This window comes from Lathamus discolor, chromosome 2 (assembly GCF_037157495.1).
Source record: "Lathamus discolor isolate bLatDis1 chromosome 2, bLatDis1.hap1, whole genome shotgun sequence".
Taxonomy (NCBI): Eukaryota; Metazoa; Chordata; class Aves; order Psittaciformes; family Psittacidae; genus Lathamus; species Lathamus discolor.
The window spans coordinates 120427350-120449741 of record NC_088885.1 but is presented as its reverse complement, the minus strand read 5'-3'; the positions used below and the strand labels follow the sequence as shown (position 1 = coordinate 120449741).

Here is a 22392-nt window from a genome sequence, read left to right as displayed (position 1 = left end):
CCAAGTGTGGACTAACGATCAGTTGAATTTTTTCATGCATGTGCTTTGGATTGAAACTTAAGTAATGCCACTCATGCTTTGATCTTGCTACTGGAATTCTCCCCTGAGACTATCTACTTACTGGCCTTTGCTGTTTATTGGACGTTGGATCCCTCACATAAATAGTTCGTTCAGTTTTACGTACTGGTTGATTCTTCAAATCTAGCCCATCTCCATCCTGATTCTCTTTCCTTTTTGATTTTATACATCCCATATTTCCTGTTGGAATAAAAAAGGTATTAAACAAAAACATTACACCATAAACCAAGCTGTTTCCCATGCAATCATCTGGGCTACGTAGCAAAAATGTCCTTCCTTTTCATACACAACAGTTCAAAGGGAGAACAACTGTACTTTAGGAACAGGAGCAAAAAGCTCTTTTCTGCTGCAAAGGAAAGAAATTACTTCTTGTCTCAATCCACAGACGAAGTGAATATTTCAAAAGAGTTATTTACCATTCCAGCCATTTCAGACTTATCATTTTCCCACCCCAATCCGCTGGCCCTGCTGAAACATCTCTCTGATACTTCTGTGAGCTTCAGAATAGATGTAAGAAAAATATAATTACTGTAGTGACAACTTATTTCCGTATTTCTTATTTCTTTTAGAGAAAAGGTTGCTTTGCAAGATGTAGAAAAAATCCCAGTCCAAATGATGGGGACTGCAGCTGGTGTCGGCAATGCCAGTATCTCCCCACTTCACTTTGCTTATGTCTGTCTAGCAGGGAGCCCCATTTGATTCAAATCCCTGTCTCACACGAGGCTGATGACTTATGCAGCTCCTTGGCAGATATGCTGCTACTGTGACCACCAGTGACAAATCTCCTTGTTCAAACAGGCCTGTTACAGCAGTCTAAAATAGCCGATGTGTATATCAGTGATGGCAAATCCCCACACAAGTATTTCTTCTTTGATACAATTTAGAAGGATAGTCCTGCTTTCCGGATGTGCATCCATGCTAAATCAGATGAGATACAGCTGTTAACATCTACATGGCTGAAACCTGATTATGGCTAATCCCATAATCTAATTATATAGTACTTCAGCAAGCATATATACAACATTATATTCCTTCATCTGAGGAAAGCAATTATACTTACTCTTGAAAAAGTCCACTATGAATGCTGTTCAAACCTCTCCTTCCCTTCTCCCTCCCTGCTTTCAGGTCAGTGCTCTAATGCTAGGTTCAGTCACATTTTCCCTTGCAGGCACACACTCTCACTCCGCCCTAATTAATCCTTAAATCCAGTTATTTGAAGAACAATATAAAACCTAAAATAAGAGCTCAGCGCATATATAGCTCAAGTAAACCAGCCCTGACTAAAATCCAGCCAGAGAAGCTAAAACAGGTTGAAATGCCCTATACTACATCTCACTTTTACCATCCTCTCAAGGACAGAGAAGGTTATCATTGTAAACAGTTAAAGTAGTAGAGGTTTCCATGTGCAGACACAACTGTTTCAGTGGGACAGTGCCTTACGCACCCTACCCCTGCAGACAGGAAAGTTAGCCAGATTGCCCTGGGTTCATATTAAGCCTTACAGTTCTGTAACAATACAGTTAATAATCAGGATCCTAACTGACTATAACAATAAACCAAGGCCACAAGCACTCCCACATGGCAGGTCTCAGCTTCCCACGTCACCTTCATTTAATCTCCCATCCTGCCCTTGAGGAAAGCACCACAGAATGACAGATGCACTGTCCTGTTGTCAGGTTGGATGTCGTCTTCTAAGCATGAGAGAAGGGTATCTCCTCTCCTACTGTTTCTGCAAATTATCTGTCACCTATTGCCAACAAATCTTGGGTGTCCATAAGATTTCAGCAGTGATGCAGTGAACTGTGATACTGGTTTAAAAGCAGCATGAGAACTCATCACTCCCCTTCTTGCCTTCTCTTGAAACAAAAATATAAGGAATCATACAGAAAATCAATAGGCACTGACCAGGCACCATCATCCCACAGAGGCAGAAAATAAAGTTTCCTCTTCTTGTGTGCTAGCATTTCACACTCATTTGAAGGCACTCGGGGGGAACCTTCAGCCAGGATCTCCCCTTAGAAGCAAACATCTTTCACAAACATCTTTTAGTTTGTGAAAACACCCAGTGGGAGGCTTTTCCATATCCTCAGCTCTTCATGGGTTACATGTGGAGCTGTAACTCCACATTGCTGTTTTGAAACACTGAAAAGGACTTTTTTATTTTCATAATTTGATTGATTTGTAATTGCGGATATACAGATGACACTTCTGTAGTTAACGTTTCATAGGAAATTTCTGTACACCCACAGGCAGGCTGGTGTTTGCACACTCACCCTAGACATCAGGAAGCCCAGTGTTTAATTACCTGCTGTGTCTGCAAGATGGGGTATTTAGCCACCTAAGTGCTAACCTTTTTGCTCTTGAATAGTTCTGCTTCTACAGATTAAACAGCTAAAGTAGAGGGCATAGGTAATTTGATCTAAGTTGTCAGCCAAAACCCCCTTCTCCTATTGCTGTAAGAAAGCTGAAGATATCTTTAGGGACTGCAGCTTGCCAGTGCCAGTGTAAACTCAGAGAAAGGCATTTTTACTCAGATTTTTTTCCGCAGTTTAAAGCGCATGAACAGCTGTAACTTAAGCCTGCTGTGAGGCCATGCTGGTGGCCCAAGGTTAGCATTTGCTCATGACAGTAGCAACAACAGATCAGTAATACCTATGTGCAGGTGCTCTGTAATTCCCACAGAAGTCTACTTGACCTGGTGTGAAATCACATGAATACCGTACGTGAGATAACACATGTGATGGCACCAAACAAAGAGAAGATCGTGAGCCTCATCATGAAACACTGTTTTATGGGTTTTTTCTGCACAGAGATGAAAGCCGATTGTCCTTATGGGAAATAGCTAGGTCTACATTAGCGAACAGCCCCAACAGTTGGAGCAAAAGCCCATACCTGCTTGAAGAGGGGTTACTGTCCCCTTCACTCCAGTATAGCCCCAAGTCAGAGCAAGACCATAGCAATGGTTTAACTGAAGGTAAGACCCACATTGTACCTTCCTGAAACAGTCCTGTTCTTGCACTCCAACTCTGCTTCACAACACAAACTACAGCCTAGCAAGTGGGGGCAACTCCTTCAGGGAGATTAAGGATCCCAATCTAAGTAAAATGTTCCTGTAGACACATCCTGAGACTTTGAGATTCTTTATAAAACAAGCCCGTCAAATCTTGCAAAAGAAACATATGGAAAAGATGTAATAACATGAAACAAAGGTTTAGCACTTAATATATATCAATTAATAACTATCAATATAGTTAAGCACATTATATGTAACTTAATATTTAATTTTCTGACCTTATGTTATTTCTATATAGGCAGACAATGGAGACAAAGCATAAAAAAGTTGAAGAATAGTTTTTAAGCAGTAGAAACTGGATCAATGATCCACAGTCTTTTGGTAGTGTGAAATGAAAGACTTGTAAGCTCTTCAAAGGCCACAAGACCTTACATTTCTGTACACTCTACCCCTCGGTAAAGCTGTGTGCACTGGGTTCCGGACTGCACATTTAAAACTCCCTAAGATCAGATCAATGTCCAAAGCAAATGTAACTGTCTCGGTTTCGAAAGATTTCTTCTCAGTGCACATTCATCTGCAATGCCAGATACAGTCGTTTCCAACACAGTATCACACATTTTTACTGAAATCTGATCCTGGCTTTTCCCAGGGTTTCGAGACTGGTATCCAAGTAAAAATTCATAGGGCCAGTATAAACAGCAAGCACTGATGGGAGAGTTTCAATCAACACATTGTAATGGATTTCAGAATACAAAATGCTCTACCATTATCAAAGTTAACTTTGCACACATTTGACCCTAGCAACCCAGCCACATAAATAAAGAAGCCATGAAGTACAAAATGTGTATGCTGTGCACATCTTTCTTAGTTTATACAGTAGTTGTAAGGAAAATCTGAAGGGGAAGTTCATTCATGCATAAATAAAATACATAACTTGGTGTAAAATGTTTATTTGCATAGCTCGCTGTTGCTGTATCACAAGGAGCACCAGGGAAGCATTTTGTGCAGATATAAAGAGAAGATAGTAAGCAAAGAGAAATCCAGAGAACAGAGCATAGTTACGAATGAAACTATGTTATTGTTCATCAGAGATAAAAATAATCTAGACATCAGAGGGAATGCTGTCAGTCCCTACTCTGATGTTTCCCATTCCAACAGTTTTGCAATACAGGAGACTACTTTTAATTCATGGTCCTGCCCACATCTCTAGACATGAAAGAAAAACATCTAATTAAAAGAAATTCTATAACATAGCTGTTAACTTTCATAAATGGATATCCTAAAAGTAAAAACTTCTCTTTTAACAAAAAGTATACTGTATTCTATGGCTAAAAGGTAGAGACAGCTACTTGGGTTAACATCTGTACCATGGTGACAAAGATCTAAGATCAAGCACCCTTTGAAAAGCCACAGGAGCATCCATAACAACCATCACACTCAGCCTCTGCAGCAGGTTGTTCCAGTCACAAATTTTGATCCTACATAGGCATTTGTCTTGATTTTTCCCTCTGAATCCCCTATTTCCTTTTGCTACAGCAGCACTTAGGTTTTAATTCCAAAATGGATTGGGGGAGTGGGGGTCAGAAACTACTGCAACATTTTTGAAGGGTTAAAAGCTGCTGTGTATCCCCAAACTACTATTGCTTTATCTGCCTTTTGCCACATTACCAGCAGAGTGATGTGTCTAAAGCCACAATACTTCCTACTGCAAGCAGTCGAGGTTTGCGTGACCATCACCTGTCCATCCACCATCAGCAGCATTAGAGGTTTCATTTCCTCCCAGATGTAGATGATCCTTGCATCATCTACAAAGCCAATCTCATTTTTCATATTGTTCATAGTCACAACTATTCTCCTCTTGTCAATTCTGTTACATACAATGTTTATGATGCACACTAGAAAACATCTCCTAAAAGTCCACCTGATATGTCTGGGCTTTTCTTGATCAAAGTCATGTCTTCGTGAAAATGATTCTCAAATCCACACACATTTTTCAACAGCTTAGAGTGGCTTCATTTTAATCTTTGCACAAAATGCAAACTTAAAAAAGCAACTAAAACAGAAGATACTGTGGCTTTTCCAATAATAAAGTAACCTTTAAAAGAATTAGAATGACAATATTGAGTAGACAAACAACTCTATTTTATCAAACAAATACTGTTCAAAAGGTAATTGTACAGAAACATAAATTCTGTCGGTGGCTTAGGCTTTTAACAAATACATATATATGTATTTTAACAGGTACATAAATGAAATAAACTTGTATTCAATTACAGGATTTATAAGCAGTAAACTCTTCATTTAAGCCACAAAATTTCAACGTAAATATATATATATATATATATATAAAAGATGCTCCTTAGCAATATGAATAAAAGAGACAGTGCATTAAGAAGTATAAAGAAAAAAAAATTAAAAATAAAGGCCCAAATTATTCTGAGTCTTAAACATTGTTCTTTATTTAAGCTTCTGCATTAAAGCAGCTTAGACAGTAGAGGTGTAAATTCTACTTTTTAACACCTTTTTCAAACACTGAAAACCTTTTTCCCTCCTCTGCTTTAGATGTTTCATTCTGGCTTTTAATGCCAACTGGTTTGCTCCTACTTCACAAGTTATAAAGCCAGAAGTAACAGCGATGCCTTCATCAGATCTGCTGAATGAATGAGACTGTGAGACTTCCCTACATTATCCCCAAGGTCAAGGCAGAAGTGTGTCAAAAAACAAACTCAGATTGATCGACTTTGACCTAAAACTGCTTGGGAGGAAGAATCATAAGCCCACTCTGCCCAAATACACAAACTGCCCCATCCAACTTTCTACATCACTTCAATCAACTGCTCAACTTTCCCACTCCATGGGGAAAAAAAAAAAAGAAAAAAAAAAGGAAAAATCTTAAATTTAAGGCACTAATTTATCTTAATCTTTGACTTTCACTTCATGTTGACCTGTTTCCACATCACCTGTGGTACCTGAGTGTTGCAGTGATGTTTCATATCTTTGTTACTGCGACTTTGAGGAGAACCACCTTTGAGAGGCCTGGGAAATCTGGGTTCACTTCTGATCCATCGTCACATGGGGCAGAATGGCAAAGCAAGCTCCAGGAGACACAGAGGAGGAGTTTAATTTGAGGAAGTAGAGCTCAGCAAAGCCTCATCAGTACTGCTTTATACATATGTGTAGTAGTGAAGATGTGCCACTAGCCCAGAGTCAGAATAAGGGTAACAAAAATGAATTATCTGTGGTTGGGAGCAATATGAAAGAGTTGAACTGGAGAGCGACTGAGGAGAAGTGGATTCCTATTCCTTGCCTGTCTCAAAAATGATCAGGTTTGGGTTTGTTCAGCCTTGTTCTGAAATACGTATGTATAATATTTAATAATACATGTAATACATTATAGATAATATTATATATATATATATATACATTTAATTTTGCTGTCAGTCTTGACTGCCTGGCATCTTTCATCAAACTAGACCCTTGCAAACACAGAAATCCTGGGTCAGCTTTCATCTTGGGCTTGTTTCACTTCCTACATCTTGTTTTTGCATTGGAGACCAACTAGGGGAACTTAAGCAGTTTGTTCCTCCCTTGCCTTTCTGCTGAAACAGTTATCTATGTCTCAGTCACTGCTAGCCTCATGTATTTTAATCTCTTTTAAAATTTATGTTATTTCTGTAGGTCTGAATAACAGCATCTCTATGCCCCCCAAATTGAATTTATCCCTTTTATGATACACATTTACATGTGCCACTAATCATCATGTGCTACCTGCAATGCATATAAAAAGGAGCATGGATAGCCTAAATCTGCTCAGTGTTTAACTATGACAGACTTGCCCAGTGCAGACTCCTGCTGTTCCTGTGATGTGAGAAGCAGTAGTCCAGTTGGCAGCGTTTTTTAAAAAAGGAGAGAATTTGGGCAATTCTTTAACTGCTTCATTCTTTTTTGGTGAAGAGGTGAGATCAAGCTAAAGTAATAATTTGGCATACATATCTGCATAAACAGGCAAAGAAGAGAAACAAGCGAATCGCCAGTGTAACAATCAAGACTCAAATACTGCTGTAATGGAAAAGCATGCAACAAACATTTTACTGTGAGACTTCATAGATCATGGAATCATAGGATGGTTTGGATTGGAAAGGACTTCAAAGACATCCAGTTCCAACCCCCTGCCATTAGCAGGGACATCTTCCACTAGAAGATCGAGCCTGGCCTTGAACACTGGTCAGGGATGTCTCAAACTTATTTAAATCAAACCCTCATATTGTCCAAGCGCGCACTTGTATCACAGCAAGACAGCAGATCTATCTAGTTTATCACCCCTGATTAGAGCACAGGACAAAAAACTACTTTCTGGGAAAGGAAGACCCATTCTAAGCAGCATGATCGCATCACACAAGCTGAGGATGAAGTTTGCCATGCTCCTTTCCTAGAGAGCTTAATGGGTGCCCGGGGCGGGGGGGGGGGGGGGCGGTCGGGGGGTGTGTGGCTAGAACAAAATACTGTTGCTGAAGAGTTTCAGAACTTCACTTGGCTTGGAAGCTGTCTTGTAATTCTGAGTCTTAAGCACTTTCAGGGGCCAGTAATGGCATTTAGCCCTTCATCCTCACAGGCAATTAGGAAGATGTCACATCTCTTTCAGTCTTTTCTAGGCTTTAATGCCCAAGCCACCTCAGGCCTTTCCATTTTCACTGGTTATCCTGGGAGCCTTTCACATCTGTTTCAGCTTGAACTCATCCCTCTTAAGAACAGAAGGATGGAGTTGGTCAGGTGTTCCACGATGACTTTGAGCAATGCCTTGCAGCAAACGATATTAATATTTCTTCCACCTACAGAAATATGTTGCCCAATAAATTCCAGAAATTCATTTCTTGTTTTCACACTTCCATCACACTAGCCTTTTATAATCACCTTGCGATCTGCTAAGACATTAGAGTTTGTCTCATTTTCATAATGGCAAACTGTTGTCACAGAAGATTTTCGTATCTCCAGCGGCTTGACGTTACACTCCAGTATTAAATTTCTCCCCATTATTCAGGCAGACCATCCTTTCTGCATGACATTCTCAGCCACCTGTGTTTCTAATCCCTCCCAACATCACAAACGGACTCCTATTTTTTAATTGCAAATGAAACTACTACAGAAAAAAAGTCTCAATGTAGCGCTATGTAACATTAGGCAACAGAAAGAGCTCTTACCAAGAGTTTGGGGAAGCGCAGCAGACAGTCACCACTACCCTGTTCATCTTTCACAACTCCTTCCTTAGCAATTGTGACCAAGACAAATTCTACTTTGTCCATGCTATCTCAGCTTTTTTTTTTTTTAATGTTTTCCTTTATCAGTTACAGAAAGTATCACCCTATCACCTTCATGCTCCCCAACACCGGCATTCCTGCAATGGTTATAAATCCTTCACATTTCTACTTCCTCTGCAACATTCAGTTTTAAGCCCTGCACCAGTATTTCTGCTCCTTCTCTTCAGAGCCCAGATTCCCAACGTCAGCACACCAGTATCTCCATCCAACTAAATCAGTCTGGATTGGCAGATAGATACCTTTCTAGAGCTCATTACCAAGCTGACCACTGCCCTCATAGACATTCTTGACACTCATTCTTCCATTCTTTGGTGCCCTGTTTTCCTTTCCCACATTGGCCTGCATATTGAAATCACAGGTAGGACTCTGCAACATTCATAACTCAAGTCCAATTCCTAATGTAAACTTTTTTTTTTTTAATAAAAATTTAGGTTAGAACAGGGAAAAAAGTGTGCTGCCATCTGACTACAGTGGAAGTGGACCGTGCAATACACCATACAGCAAAAACCTCTCAAGACCTGGCATAAGAAAAGGAGGCTTCTGCTCAGAAAAAACACCTGGAGTTGTTAGATCGATGCCTTACTGATGTGTTTCTGGGAAAGGCAAACCCATTCTGAACAGCACAATTGCATCATACAAGGAAAAACCTTTCCTCCTATACCACCCCATTGTTTTTCTGCTTACTAGACCCAGCATTTTAGCTGTGCAATAACCAACATCAATTTACACATTGATATACTAAATGGAAAATAAGTGACTTAAGTTATCACATCGCAGACTTCCAAGTATGAAGATGTCCAACAGAGCTATACAGAAATCAGGTGAGGTTTGAGGCTTATGTACTTCCCTCTGCAACTTTTAATATAGGAGTGCTTTGGTAAAACTAACTGTATCAGTTCAGGTAAACAGTTTTCTACATTCAAATTATTCTAATCCACAGCCAAACCTTTGCCTGCTTTGCCTTTAAGTCTGCAGGGAGAGGATAAGTTTATTCAGTGCTCAGCTAAGTGATCCACAAACTTTGTTGGAACTCATATATGAGAACACGTATAATACATATCATCATAGTTGATAACTTGAAAGGTAGCTCTAAGAGGGGTGGGAGGCCTTGATCAAGAAAGAAGCATCTTTTATTTTTCTGTAAATGAACCACAACTGTAAAAGCTTGGTTTCAAGCAGGAATTTTGGCAGTAGTGAAAAAATATAAAATTAAAAAAAATAAAAAGAAACACTGAAAATGACAAACGCCATTGTGGTAGTACAATAATGTTATAATGCTTGCAAAGGGACGAAAATAAAACCCTGAAACAAAACATTACACTGAAATGAAGCAGAATATAATTTACACAAAACTACTAATCCTTGCTTATTCAATTGAAGAAAAATACCAAAACACAAGAAAGTTAATCCACACAAGATTGTAATTTTGTTAACACTGCATAATAGACTTTATATATTCTGACATTGTTCCAGATTCACGTGGTCAGTATTTTTGGTACTATTTTTAATCCATGTCTTACATTAAGCTAACATCTGTTTTCTGACCTTGTAACACTCACTTCATTTTATTACAATCATTTGCCTCAACTGTATCCTCCAGAATTTTGAATCAATATCAACAACGAATTAATTCACCAGCCCTCAGGCAACCACATCTTCCATTTCCTCAACTTTTTTCCACTGTACTGTATCTTCTGAAGATAGGGGAAAAGGTCAAATAACATCTTAATTTGACATAACAGAATAAATACTCCTCAAATTCTTCAAAAGAATCATATGAGATAGAAAAGAAACTGTACCAACATGTTAACTAACTTAAAGGGAAGGTTCCTAAAATACTTCACAGACTTAAAAGTGTCATGCAAACTGTAAGTAAAAACATAATTTTCTTCACTGGTAAAAAACCTCAGTAATGACAAACAGCGGCTCCATATAACCAAATCCCCATTTCCAGAGGAAATTTGGCCAAACCACTACACTGAAGAGGATCAGCGTTTTTCCTAAGTATTAGGAAGTTATCTCACTCCACCTAGCAAATCCCAAGGACTATATCTACATTCCAAGCTGAGTGTATCTATGACGCACACACAATTTTTTCAGCTTTAAATTGATGACTTTGGCCAATAACGGCAGTGTGCTGAGTTTCAGTAGTCTAGCATTACCCTGAGCTTTATAGATGTCCATGTCTACCAGTAGTATAAGGAGCCTTCTCCTCTCCCTTTTTAATTACTAGAGCAATCACTGTGGCATAGTAAAATTAGAAACTCTCCATAAAAACGATAAGGTGCTGGAGTGAGGTCCAGGAGTAGCCCATATGACATCATCCTCACAACAAGCGATGCGATGGAAGGGCAGGACAAGCTTCTCACAGTTTCTTTGGAAAGCACAGATGTGGGACCCAACCTTCTTCACTCCCAGCAGTACTTACCTAGCTCCTCACTCTCTCCTTCTCCTTCACACACACACACACACACTTTGCCTTCCAAAACAAGATGTAAATCAGAAGCACGCAACAAGGACTTCTCTATATCAGTCCTAACAGCCTAGTTCATACACACGGCGGTATTACACAGGTGTTGATTTCAACCTACCCATCAATGCACTTGAAACCAAAGGCACAGCGACTCAAACAAATCACACCAACTAAAAAAGTGGCCCCGCATGAGCTAGTTTGCAGTACCCAATGACTGCATTCATTATGTGATACATGAAAGAGAAATGAGAGCTAGATTCTCCCTGCATCACTGAGCCTCAGAAGACAACATGGCATGAAATGAGTGGGTTACTAACGTCCACTGAGTTAGGGAAAACTAATGTGTCTCTTTAATATCATCACCAGACTATACCCCAACTAGGTCATCAACTGAAATTTATCACTCTTTCCACCTCCTCCAGAGAGGCAATAGGAATGTCGACTTGCAGGGTAGCAGCTGATACTTGAAACCTTCATCTCATTCAAGTAATGCAGCCTAATGCTGAACCTCCACATGCCAAGATGAATATGTTAACAGGACATCTGTTAGGAAGAATCATTAATAGCTGCTATGGCTAAGGGTAGATGGCTATTTATTAACATCTTCAACTAGTTAAAGATGTTGCTGGCAATAAAGAGCCTTTTGCAGATGTGATCTCTTGCTCTGAGATGTGCCTGTAATTAAAACCCACTCAAAAAGCATGAAAGTATCACAACATGCCTATGAAAACATAAGAGGAAGAAAACTCACAGCCAACAAGCCCCGATGAAGGTTTTAAGGGTGACCTCATAGAAAGTATAATGCTTCTCCTTTAGGTTTATCTTCTGCTTTCAGTGTGTTTAATAAACGGGGAAAAGAGGGCATAGATCATTAGTACATATTAGCTTTTGTTTCCTCAAATTCAGCTAACCGTATGCCCATGGAATACATAATTATTATAAGCCTTACATGCTGCATTTACCATCCAGTTCCATTGGTCAGAGGGCTTCTTCCTCTTCAGTCAGTTCACATTTAAACAGACACACACTCATGACCAAGCTTGCAACTTATACATAGTATTCTTGTTACAATAGCATCATGGTATGCCTTGGGCACCCATCTAAAACACTGAATTTCACAAAAGAAAACTAGATTTTTTTTTACCATCCTCTTCAAATACCAGCATTTAATCCAGCTGCAGAAAAAGAGTTACTTCTTCAGCAGACTATTTTATGTTTCATTACCTGTACACAGGCCACTGTACTGGGGTATGCAATATGGATTTGAGAATGAATCTAAGCTCAGATGAAAATCTGGCGTTACATCAATCATGCTGAGTGGGCTAACACTCTTACTCAGAGCCTAGTTCCTCCTGGAAGTTTGCAAACCTTGGACAAGCTTACTTAAGTTGGAAGAGGAAGTTGCAAGAGTTCTCAAAATAAAGTAATCAGAGAGTGCTGAGTCCATTGCCAGTAAATTACACCAGCAGAAATGAAGCCCTGTAATAATTAATCTTTGCAGGGATACTAGAACACTAAGCACTAACCATGTAAGTATTCCTGTGAGGAACCACCTTGTTCTCGCTGATTTAAGTAGCAGAACCTCCCTTAACTTCAAGGGTGTAAGACTGTACTCCAGGTTCTGCAGCTTTCAGCTTCCAGTTGAATTCCCACCCAGCTTAGTAAATGGTTCAAAACAACTGCTGCAATTTGGGGTACATGTGGGGGCACCAAAATGTACTGTCTGAAGCACCAGTTTGCTGCAAATCTGATAAATAAAACTAAAACAGCTATATCATTAGCAATTTTTGGAGGTTTTTAGATTAAATCCTTAAGATCAGGGCGGTTTTAACAGATACAGGTACACTCTGTATAAACCTACCTAACACATCCTGAAGGACTGCAAATTGCTACTGGTTCAGGTGTGAAAGCCTGACATGTAAAAACAGAAATACCCTTTAACTATAGCCTTGTGCAACTACATGCTCAAGCTGTGGTGACAGTAAGAGTGTAAAAGGAAATTCGTCACTGAATGAACACGGAGTAAGAATTAACACCCAAGTTTCTAAGTATGCTTTTCACATTTGTTTCACACATGAATAAGACGTTTCCCTGCAGTTAACCAAAATTAAAAATATTTTACATTCTATTTTTAGAGAGGAGTCAGAGTGGGAACCTGGAAACTCTCTTTTGAGAGATGGATATGAATAGCTGGTGTGACGGTTCACTTGATTGCTCCTGCTTGAAATGCTCTAAGGGAGAACTAGAAACCTTGCATTTTAAACATGTGTCTTTGCAGATAGTCTTTTTCAAGGGCAAGGATGAACACAGAGTTCTCCAAATCACCAGAACAGCAGCTATGCATGAATATTGACTTTTATATTTGAGAGAAGTCATTCTACAGTAAACAGAAGTTCTGAGTAGAGGACTGACTTGTTGCATTTGCTCAGTATGTTAATTTATTTCATTTTCAGAAACTGATTAATACTTTGACCACTGCTACTATTTTGACTTTGCCTTAGCATCTCTTGCTTTCTGAAAACAACCAACATTACTGTATTCACGATGTATCATAACTGGATTGCACAGTATTTAGTACTTGCTGTTTTTCTAGTCCTACTTAACGGTCAAAAGCCTTGCAGTTGATAGCAGATGAAGACTAGCAGTTACAACCATAGCCAGTTCCACTGAACTAGGCTCTGATCTTGTAAGTGACTGCACACAACTTTCAGGAGCTCTACAGGCTTTGAGAGACTCATATCAGGACTTTCTACATATGATACAGGACACAGACCTTAAAGAGTAGGGCACCATGCTTGATAATTTTGGCAGATTTAAACACACAGTAAACTGGAAGTTCGTGACAAGAAGTATTTTAATGTTCATACTGCAAACTGCAAGAATTTCATAGCATGATTTCTACAATCATACTGGCTGCTCATTAAAGTTTATAACCTTTGTAACTTCAAATATCAAACCTCCAGCTCATAAGCAGACCATGTGATTACACTGTACCTAACCAAAACATCTTAAACTATGCTCAAGCCCCACTGTTTATATGTGACTGTGGCACTCACGGTGCATGCAGCTAACTTCCCAAGCAAGAAATAAGAATAAATCAGTGTTCACAATGGTTGCCCAAGTTTGTTTCAGAACCGTAATGAGTCCACAATGAACTTACAATTGAATTCCACAAAATTCAGCATTGTGCAAAGAAGATGTTTTAAAAATCCATAAGACTGCTTCATTGTTGGCCATGCAATCAAGTTCTCAGGACCATATGAAAGCCATATGAGAAAAGGCATAGGAGAGGAGGCTGAATCCCTGCTAAGTCAGAAATCAGCTTGATGATGAGAAATGAATGAAGAGGGAAGGCTGCAGAAGCAGAGAGATGAAAGAAGAAAAAAAAATCAAATAAGAATGTAAAGGATAATAAGTAATGGGGTAGAGACAATTAGGGTCCCTAGGAAAGCACATTTTCTCAATCAGTATGACAAGATACAAAACACGTAACAAAATATATAGTCACATCACTGAAACCGCATTCTCTGCTCAAAGGAGAAATTACTCTTCTGCATCATACCATGCCAAGCATATTGATATTTTTGCTTTTATTGCAAGAGCAAGCGAAAGGACTTTTTACCCATCTAAACCCAGCAAGAAGACTGACACTGTACATACTCAAATACATTACAGAAGAGAATACTGTTCTGACCTTGGATTCAAATCAGCTATTCAAATGCTGAATTTTGCATTTTCTGACACTTGCACCCAATGCCCTCAGCCCTGCTTAAATGCGCCATTGAGAGCAGAAACATCTCACCTGAAGCACCGTTCTCTCACTTGTTCACTTCACCAGCCAAATCTCTTTTCTGCTGGTGCTGGCTCTGCTCAAGTTGGTTCATCAAAACTTGCACTGCCTTCTGAAAGCTAAATTTCTGAAGTTTCACTTTCTGTGGGGACAGAGCATATGGGGCATGCCAGTGCTGAGGAGCACAGCACTGAAATCCTGGAATAAGAGCTGTCACCTTAGCTCCGCACCTTCACGGTACCAAGCCTTGGTTTCTTCTTCACAGGCCAGCACACATGCTGATAAATCCAAGTCCTGCTTCACTGAACCAGATGTATGTACAAGGAGGGTCAACACTGGTTCAAAAATCTTTTACATGTGCCACTACAAAGGACAGGAAGATCTCGCACATAAAACAGAAATGAAACTTGACCAGAGAAGGTTGATGCAACATCGCAGAATGGCAGACAAAGGGGCAGCAGACAACCCACACCGACCATTTTCAAGATAGATAGAAACTAACCTGCTTCAAGACAGGTTGAGGTCACCATTTAAAATCAACCACCAACAGTGGTTGTCTGAAGAGAGATTATACCTACATATAATACATACTCTAGGTAGGACAGTCTTGCTGGCCATCTATAAAAGTACAAAGCTACAAAGTACAAAGGCTTCTTAAAACACTGTGAATACCATGTCAGTACTGCCAGGTTGGTACTTCATTGGACTTCACACCTCCTCGAGAGGCTGGGAGCACATATTTCAAGGCACATATTCACTGATAAGGTAGCACAAGTAGATTGCAAATTGTAGGCTATGAAAGTTGCTGAGGCTTATTTTTCTGGAAGGGGAAAAAAAACCATTGCTGCACAGACATCTAGGTCCAGAGATGAAATAAACAGCTTATATCACTGACAGTCCTGAAGACAAAGCTGGAGAGAAAGAAACAACAGAATATGTTGGAGAAGGAAGCAGCCGTAGGGTGCATTGCTACAGCAGGATAAAGACCAAAACATGGCTTTCTCCTGAAAATTGGGAAGAAACAGCCACAAACAACCAGCACATTGTTACTAATAAAGACATTTGAAGCAGTACGGCTCTAAGACTCAGACACACTGGTGAGCATCATGGGCAGAAGGATGGGAACTGTTACCAAGGAAATTTAGTGTGAGATTTTCAGAAGAGACAAGCTCTCCTGGTCAGGCCTACCAGTACTGCTGTGCACAGCCTGCCTAGCAGAAACCATCTACATGCCAAGAGAAATGGGCTTAGCATTCACCTCAACATACCCCAGTGCTTCTCCACTGGTGCCAGGACAGCTGCTGCCATCTCTCTCACAGCCAGCGCAGACACAGCTGGAAATCAGTGACAAGAGCAAAGACCGCACAATATAGAAAAAGGAAGACAAAGTGCCACACCAGCAATACAGCTGGAGAGTTGCTTAAAAGGCAACTTTTCCCACACCCCTCACTTACTGCAAGGCTTTCCTCTAGCCTTTGCATAGTTTAGCAGATCTTTTGCAACAGTAGCTCTGTAGTTACAAAAGTGTACTTTGAAAACCATCTACATGTTCTGCTACACCATAATGGCACGTTCAAATGAACTTCACAATATATTTTGAACAAGTTGAACCCAGGATATCCAACATAGGATTTCCTCTTTCTCCTGCCCATCCCCTTCCTGTGTGTTTACCGAAAACTTTCATTTCCTCAGTGGCACTGACACCAGCTCTGGCAATCACTTAACCATGTGCTCCAGCTCTCATCCATTCATACCTGAATCACAGCCACCCCAAGGCACTTACTGAAGGGTTTTAGAGATCCCATTAAGACACATGGTAAAGATAAGACTGCCCTAGAGAAAACCATTTTCTGTCCACTGGATCTAATGTCTGTAAACCTCATGTTGCTGGCAAGGGATACTCAAGCAGGCAATTTCAATAAATACACTAGATGCAATATTATCCACATCTTTTCTTACTCAGGTGATACTACCGGGAAATATTGTCTCTATCTGAATAGAGTAAAACTTGGTCTAGTTTGAACCTGCTGATTTATAAATACATTTTCATTAGGCAGGAATTCACTTAAGCATACTCTTTACCTTTTCATACTTATTTTGCTCATAGTCCTTAGTACAGTCATAAATGGAAAGAACAAACCTGCTTAGCAGCCAAATACACTTCTGCGCTAACTCCTGTAACATCATACTGTTTCGGTTTATGCCCAAGAACAAGCTTGAATAAGATTTCATCCAAAAAATGATCAAAAAGGTCCGTATACATGTATCTGTAAAAAGTAATGAAGGAAACATGAAAGGCAAAGCAATATATTACAGATGTCACATCAGAAAACCCACTTAACAGACTATGTTTTTGTTGACGAACTTCCTGAAATGGCTTTCTGCTAAGCCAACAAAGGAGTAGTTAAGAACGTATCCCAGAGGGAGTCCATTCCCTCCAAGCTTTATCATGTCCAGAATTCCAGTAGCACTCTAAAATAGAGAAAGCTGCGGAAAACACCATTCCAGAAGTACAGCTGCATCCCATACTTCAACCCCTGTGGTAAGCTATCACATTTTTCAGTTTAAGATCACACAACTTGCTTTCACAGGCACTTTCAAGAAATAGCTTGGTCACAAGAATGTGCACAGTAAAAAGCAAGCATTTGAAAACTGAAGTAGCAAATTCTACAACATATCAACCACAATTTAGACAGGAAGAAGTAGCCTCATGCTACATGTAGCAGAGACCATAGAGGAAGAAGGACGCATTGTTCAGACTGTTTATCATTTGAGTCCTTTGAACTGAAGAAGTAAGATAGCATGCTGCGCAAACACAGGAACCAATTGTAGATACTTAAGATGCCAGGAGTTTGAAAAAGATAGACAATACTGACCTAAGGGATGGCAAATACTGGCCTGAATGGTGCTAGTCTATCCTTTTTCCCCCAGAGAAATGAGATCTACTGATTTTCCCCCTTCGCCTTTTCCTGGTTTCCTCCTTCTCTCCCCAGAAAAGTGTTATTGTCAAAATGCCATCTCTCTTCTGACGTTCAGCTGACACAAATAACTGATCTGTTTGCCTCTATGGGTAGTTCCTTAGGGCACATAACTAATACAAGTAACTTATAAATATCTGGAGGAAATGCTTCCAACACAAGGTGAATTCTGCCTTTGCATTTTGTTCTGTGAACCCACGTTTTCAGGAAAGATGCCGAACATGACCGTGAGTGATTCAGCCTCGGAAATTACAGCAGTTAATGACAATGTCAACAGGAAATGTATTTGAATCAGGCAAAAATAAACATGAAAGCACAGCCCTTTCCATCCTTCCCTAAAGGACAATTAAGTTTAAGTCACACTAAGGACAGTTACATTGCATTTGCCTTTTATTAGTAGAAGCTGATTTCTTTGAGAAGGTACCAGTACGGTTTACAGTATGGCGGTCCCCTTCTCCTTTTATGCTTCACTAAAGACTGTCTCCGTATGAATGTAACTCTACAATTTTATCTGCACTGTTTCCTGTGGCATGTCTCGTCAAGTCTGGAAGCCTTTCTCTCTATACCATCTCTAGCATTCCTACACTCTCATGAAAGAGGGGACACAAGTAAATGGGAGAAATAGGAAGTAGGAATACAATCAGCAGGAGAAAAATCCTAATTCTCAGCAGGGCACTGGTTCTTCATCAGAATGAAGCTGTTCTTAGCAACAGAAATCCTATAGGGGTAAAATAACAATAAATATTACTTAACAGAGTCATGTGCTTTGGTGCAATTATTTACACACTTGGCTCCACAGCTTCAGAAGGAAATATCACCTACTGCACACCAAGCTCCCCAAGCTCTCAGGGTCCCCATCCAATGGATTCTCCTCCCATTCCTTGCATTACTATGTGACAGCTCACATCCTTCAGGCATCACTGGTGCTGTAGAAATCCAACTCTGTACAGCCATGCTACTAAGACCAGAGCACTGGGAATCCTAGTCTGCAACTAATGCCCACCCCATGCCTTTATTTAATCAGTTACTCCTCATCTGCTTGTTTTCTGTGTTCATTCAGTTTTCCAAAGGGCCCCTTGAGCCCTGAGGGTAAACGTGGCTCTACAATTCCCTGGACACAAGAAATAAAGTCACGCAGCATATGCATATAACAGAAGGGAGGAAAGACCTCACCACCTAGCTCTCTACAAAAAATGAAAATTGCTTCACGGTCAATATCTTTCCATTCAAAAACCTCAAAGATGCCCATTAAGGTTCTAAATATCATGCAAAATACAGGTAGGAAAACATCTCATTTTTGTGACAGAAATGGAATCACATCTCGGCTTAAATACTGCAGTTCATAAACTTCTCTGAATAGCTGCAGAGGCCAAATGCTGCTCTCTGATGTGCAGCACAAGACAGGCTTGTGAGCCACCCCACTGAAGATCTGGTACTAAGCTGAGCCAGGAGGACCTTAGGCCTTTTTCATTGCCTGTTTTAGGAACTTCCCCGTAACACTTGCTGTTCTGTGATGCCACTTATCTTACAAGAGCCACCAAGGCCAAAGGAAGATAGCTCACTTCCATTAGAGACAAAATGGGGGTAAAAAGTATTATGAAAGAGTTACTTAAACATTTATTAATTCTTACATTTTCATAAATACACGCAAGAAAGAATTTCACATTTATGGAAACTCTCTTGAATGGGTAACATTAAAACCAGGAATATTAAACATCATAAAGGCAATGGGGTTTTTATGCAAAAGTTTCATAATTCATTGCATTGTCAGCAGAAGTCATTGTGCAACTCCATTGCCCAAGGAACTTACAAGAAAAGGCCTAAGCCTTACCATGTCTTTTATATATTTATACAGGAAACAAAAAACCTCAACTTATTTACTCAAATAAAACAAACAAACAAAAAAATCCACTCCAAACCCCAGGAAAAAAGCTGAATAACTCCAAGTTACAAACAAAGCTCTACACTGATCTACACCATTATGGTTAAGACAAAATATGCATCTCAATAGCACACAGAATAGGTATTTATGCTATTGAATCAAGAACTCTACCTAGTCTGTAGCTCACCAAGTTGAAATGGAGAAAGCAAAAAGCTATGAATCTCAGAAGGGATCCATCGAATGAGACATCTGTTGATCTCAAGAGTTCATTAATTTTAACCTTGCTCAAGATTTCATAACACCCTATAACAGTACCTGATTTCTAGCCTGTTGCTGCTTTTTCATAGAAAGCTCTTAGATTTTTTTTCTCACCCATACTTTCAGTGCTATCGTAGGGATACAAAGTCCCACCACAGAAAAGGTAAGTAGCACTTACTCCACATTCAATATTGGGTCGGAAACAACTCACGCAAGCACAATTTGACTATCCCTTCTGAAAAACTGAGCGACATCTTCCCAACGTAACTTTGTAATTTCCCAACAAATACCTTTCTCTTTTTTTTTGTTTGTTTGGTTGTGTGGTTGGTTTTTTAATAACTCTTTAGTGCTACTACGACTTATCTACATGGCACTCATACTTTACAGATACTTGCAACTAGCATTAAGATTCTGAAATTACTAAAGTCTCCCAGGTACTCTGTATCATCACAATAAGAAAATGCAATTTCTATTTTGTATTACGATGGGCTAAAATATGGTAAGATTGGTCAGGCTGCCTCTTTTTTTCAAAGGTGGGAATGAAAAGCAAGAGATGGGATATTAAGTTGGGGTTTCAGCTGAAACAATACAGTAAGCATTTTAAGTAACCTTTGTGCTCCCTGTGTGTATCAGCAGTAACGTGATCTGGCTAAACAAGTTTTAAGTGTTAATCAATTCGGTCTTCAGTGCCAACAGAGGGGAGCGAAGCAGCAAGATGAGTTCTTGCAAACCCATTCCCTACAAACAGATAAAAGATGTCATTTCAAGAGAAACTCTTAACTGCTTTACTGAAGGTACAACATCAGCTAGAGACCTAGCCTGACTTTCAGATCCTACATTAAAACTGGAAGAAAACCCCTCAAGACCATTCCTCAGGCATATAGTACTGTTACAATAGCAGCCAGCAAGCAACACCATGCATCAAACATCGCAAGACCATTTTCTCCTTTTTTCTTTTAAGCTAAGGTGTTTTTGAGCACACAGTCAAGAGGAAGCAGCTTGAACTTGTAAGACGCTCCAGGAATCACTCTCCTAGAAAAAACGGTGTTAAGAAGGAATACCCAGAGGCAACATCGTTTCTCCTAAGTCAAGGCTACTGCCTTGGCTTGAGGCACTGAGTGCAGTCTTTGATCGGCTAATATTACATGCTTTCCGGCAACAAGCAGCCAGAAGGCACCCGAGCCCTGAAGATCACAGCAGAAGCCGGGAGAAGCGGCAAGAGGTAAATCAGGCTTTTGAGAACGATTTCTCTCTTTTGCTCCCCAAATGCCGTATATTCCCTTTAAAACCCCATCCATTCCTACCGGCAGGGTCAGACGGCAGCAGCACCTCCTCTGGGCGGCAGAAGCGAGGGCAAGCCGCCCCGGAAAGCACCTTGTACCCACCGCGCCGGGGCGGGGGCACGGACGCTGCCCGGCCGGGCACCCTCCGCTCCCTCCCCGTGCACGCCCGTGGCAGAAAGCCGGGAGCGCTGGTCTTACTTACGGCCGCCGCCGCCCGCTCCCGGCGCTACCACCCGGTGAAGGCACTTACTTGCCCGGGTGCGAAAGTTGAGCCGGCAGCGAATGAGCTCCACGGTTACCGCCGGGGCTCGGAGAGAAAGGGGTGTCCCGGGCAGGCGCTCGGCGGGGCCGGGAGGGCTCGGTGTGCGTGCGGGGCGCGGTGCTGCTCCCCGCCGGCCGCAGAGGGGGGCAGCCGGCGGAGGAACCTCGCCCGAGCGCCGGCAGTTGGCTCGCAGCCGCTCCGCTTACTTCCTGGTGCTGGGCTCGATTTGCATGCGGGGCTGCTAGGGCAGCGAAGGGCGAGCACAGAGGGAGAGGCTGGCTGCGGAGAGCGGGTGGCTGCCGGCACACGGCACGACGGCGGCGGGGCGCCGCTCCACAGCCTGAGCCGGGGAGCGAGGGAGGCTGTAACGGGGCGAAGTGGGGCAGGAGCTGCCGCCGGTATGCGGGGAGTATGCCTCTGCCGGGCTGCCCCCGGGCCCGCAGAGCTGCTGCTGCTGTCAAGGAGGGAGTGCCCCAGAGCAAGCTTCAGGAGGAGAACCGGCCCCCGTTAAAAGTTACGTCCAAATAAAACAGTCTGGGAGGAAAGGCAGAAAAGGCTGTCTTAGTCCACCAACAGCCTAACAGTCATTAACTTCTCCAAAACTCGCCTATAGCAACTTCTCAGGTCCATGAGAGGCTGGGTTGGAAGAAAAGGAAGAACAAGTAAGGTTATCTCTTTTCCTTTTTTTTTTTCTTCTTTTTTTTTTTTTTTTTTTTTTTCCGTCTCTATATTGTGGGTTTTTTTTCATCTTTTGTTTTTTTTTTTTTATTTATTTTCCTCTTTTTTACTTTTCTCTTTTTTTCTGTTCTCTTTTTTTCTTTTCATCTTTCTTTTTCCCTTCCTTTTTTCTTTTTTTTTGTTGTTGTTGTTGTTGTTTTTTGTTGGGGTTTTTTTGTTTGTTTTGCCTTTTTTTTTTTTTTTTTTTACTAGCCTCACAGGTCAGCAAAACAGGAAATGTGAAAGTATGGACATAACACCCAGAGGATGCAGCTGAAAAGCTCTGCAAGAGCTGGAGCGAAGGTGTCGCGTGTGGACTGCCAGACCACCTGGATGAGTTTGG

The 22392-nt window shown here is 40.9% G+C and overlaps 1 protein-coding gene across 10 annotated transcripts in view; it reads right to left on the bottom strand.

The window, feature by feature from the left end:
* The window catches only part of LYN (LYN proto-oncogene, Src family tyrosine kinase), a 46413-nt gene extending 24549 nt beyond the window's left edge, over positions 1-21864 (bottom strand). Inside the window, exons 1-3 of one of the 10 annotated variants that reach the window (XM_065668289.1) lie at positions 14900-14992; positions 14682-14811; positions 122-258 (exon numbers count right to left, since the gene is read on the bottom strand). In XM_065668289.1, the coding sequence (XP_065524361.1) occupies positions 122-253 (132 nt within the window). In that variant the 5' untranslated portion in view covers positions 254-258; positions 14682-14811; positions 14900-14992. Of the gene's footprint in view, positions 1-121; positions 259-14681; positions 14993-15937; positions 15978-21091; positions 21195-21272; positions 21297-21320 lie in introns of those variants that run through there. The other 9 variants (XM_065668287.1, XM_065668295.1, XM_065668293.1 and 6 more) reach the window with 9 other exon arrangements.
* Positions 21865-22392: the final 528 nt, after the last annotated feature.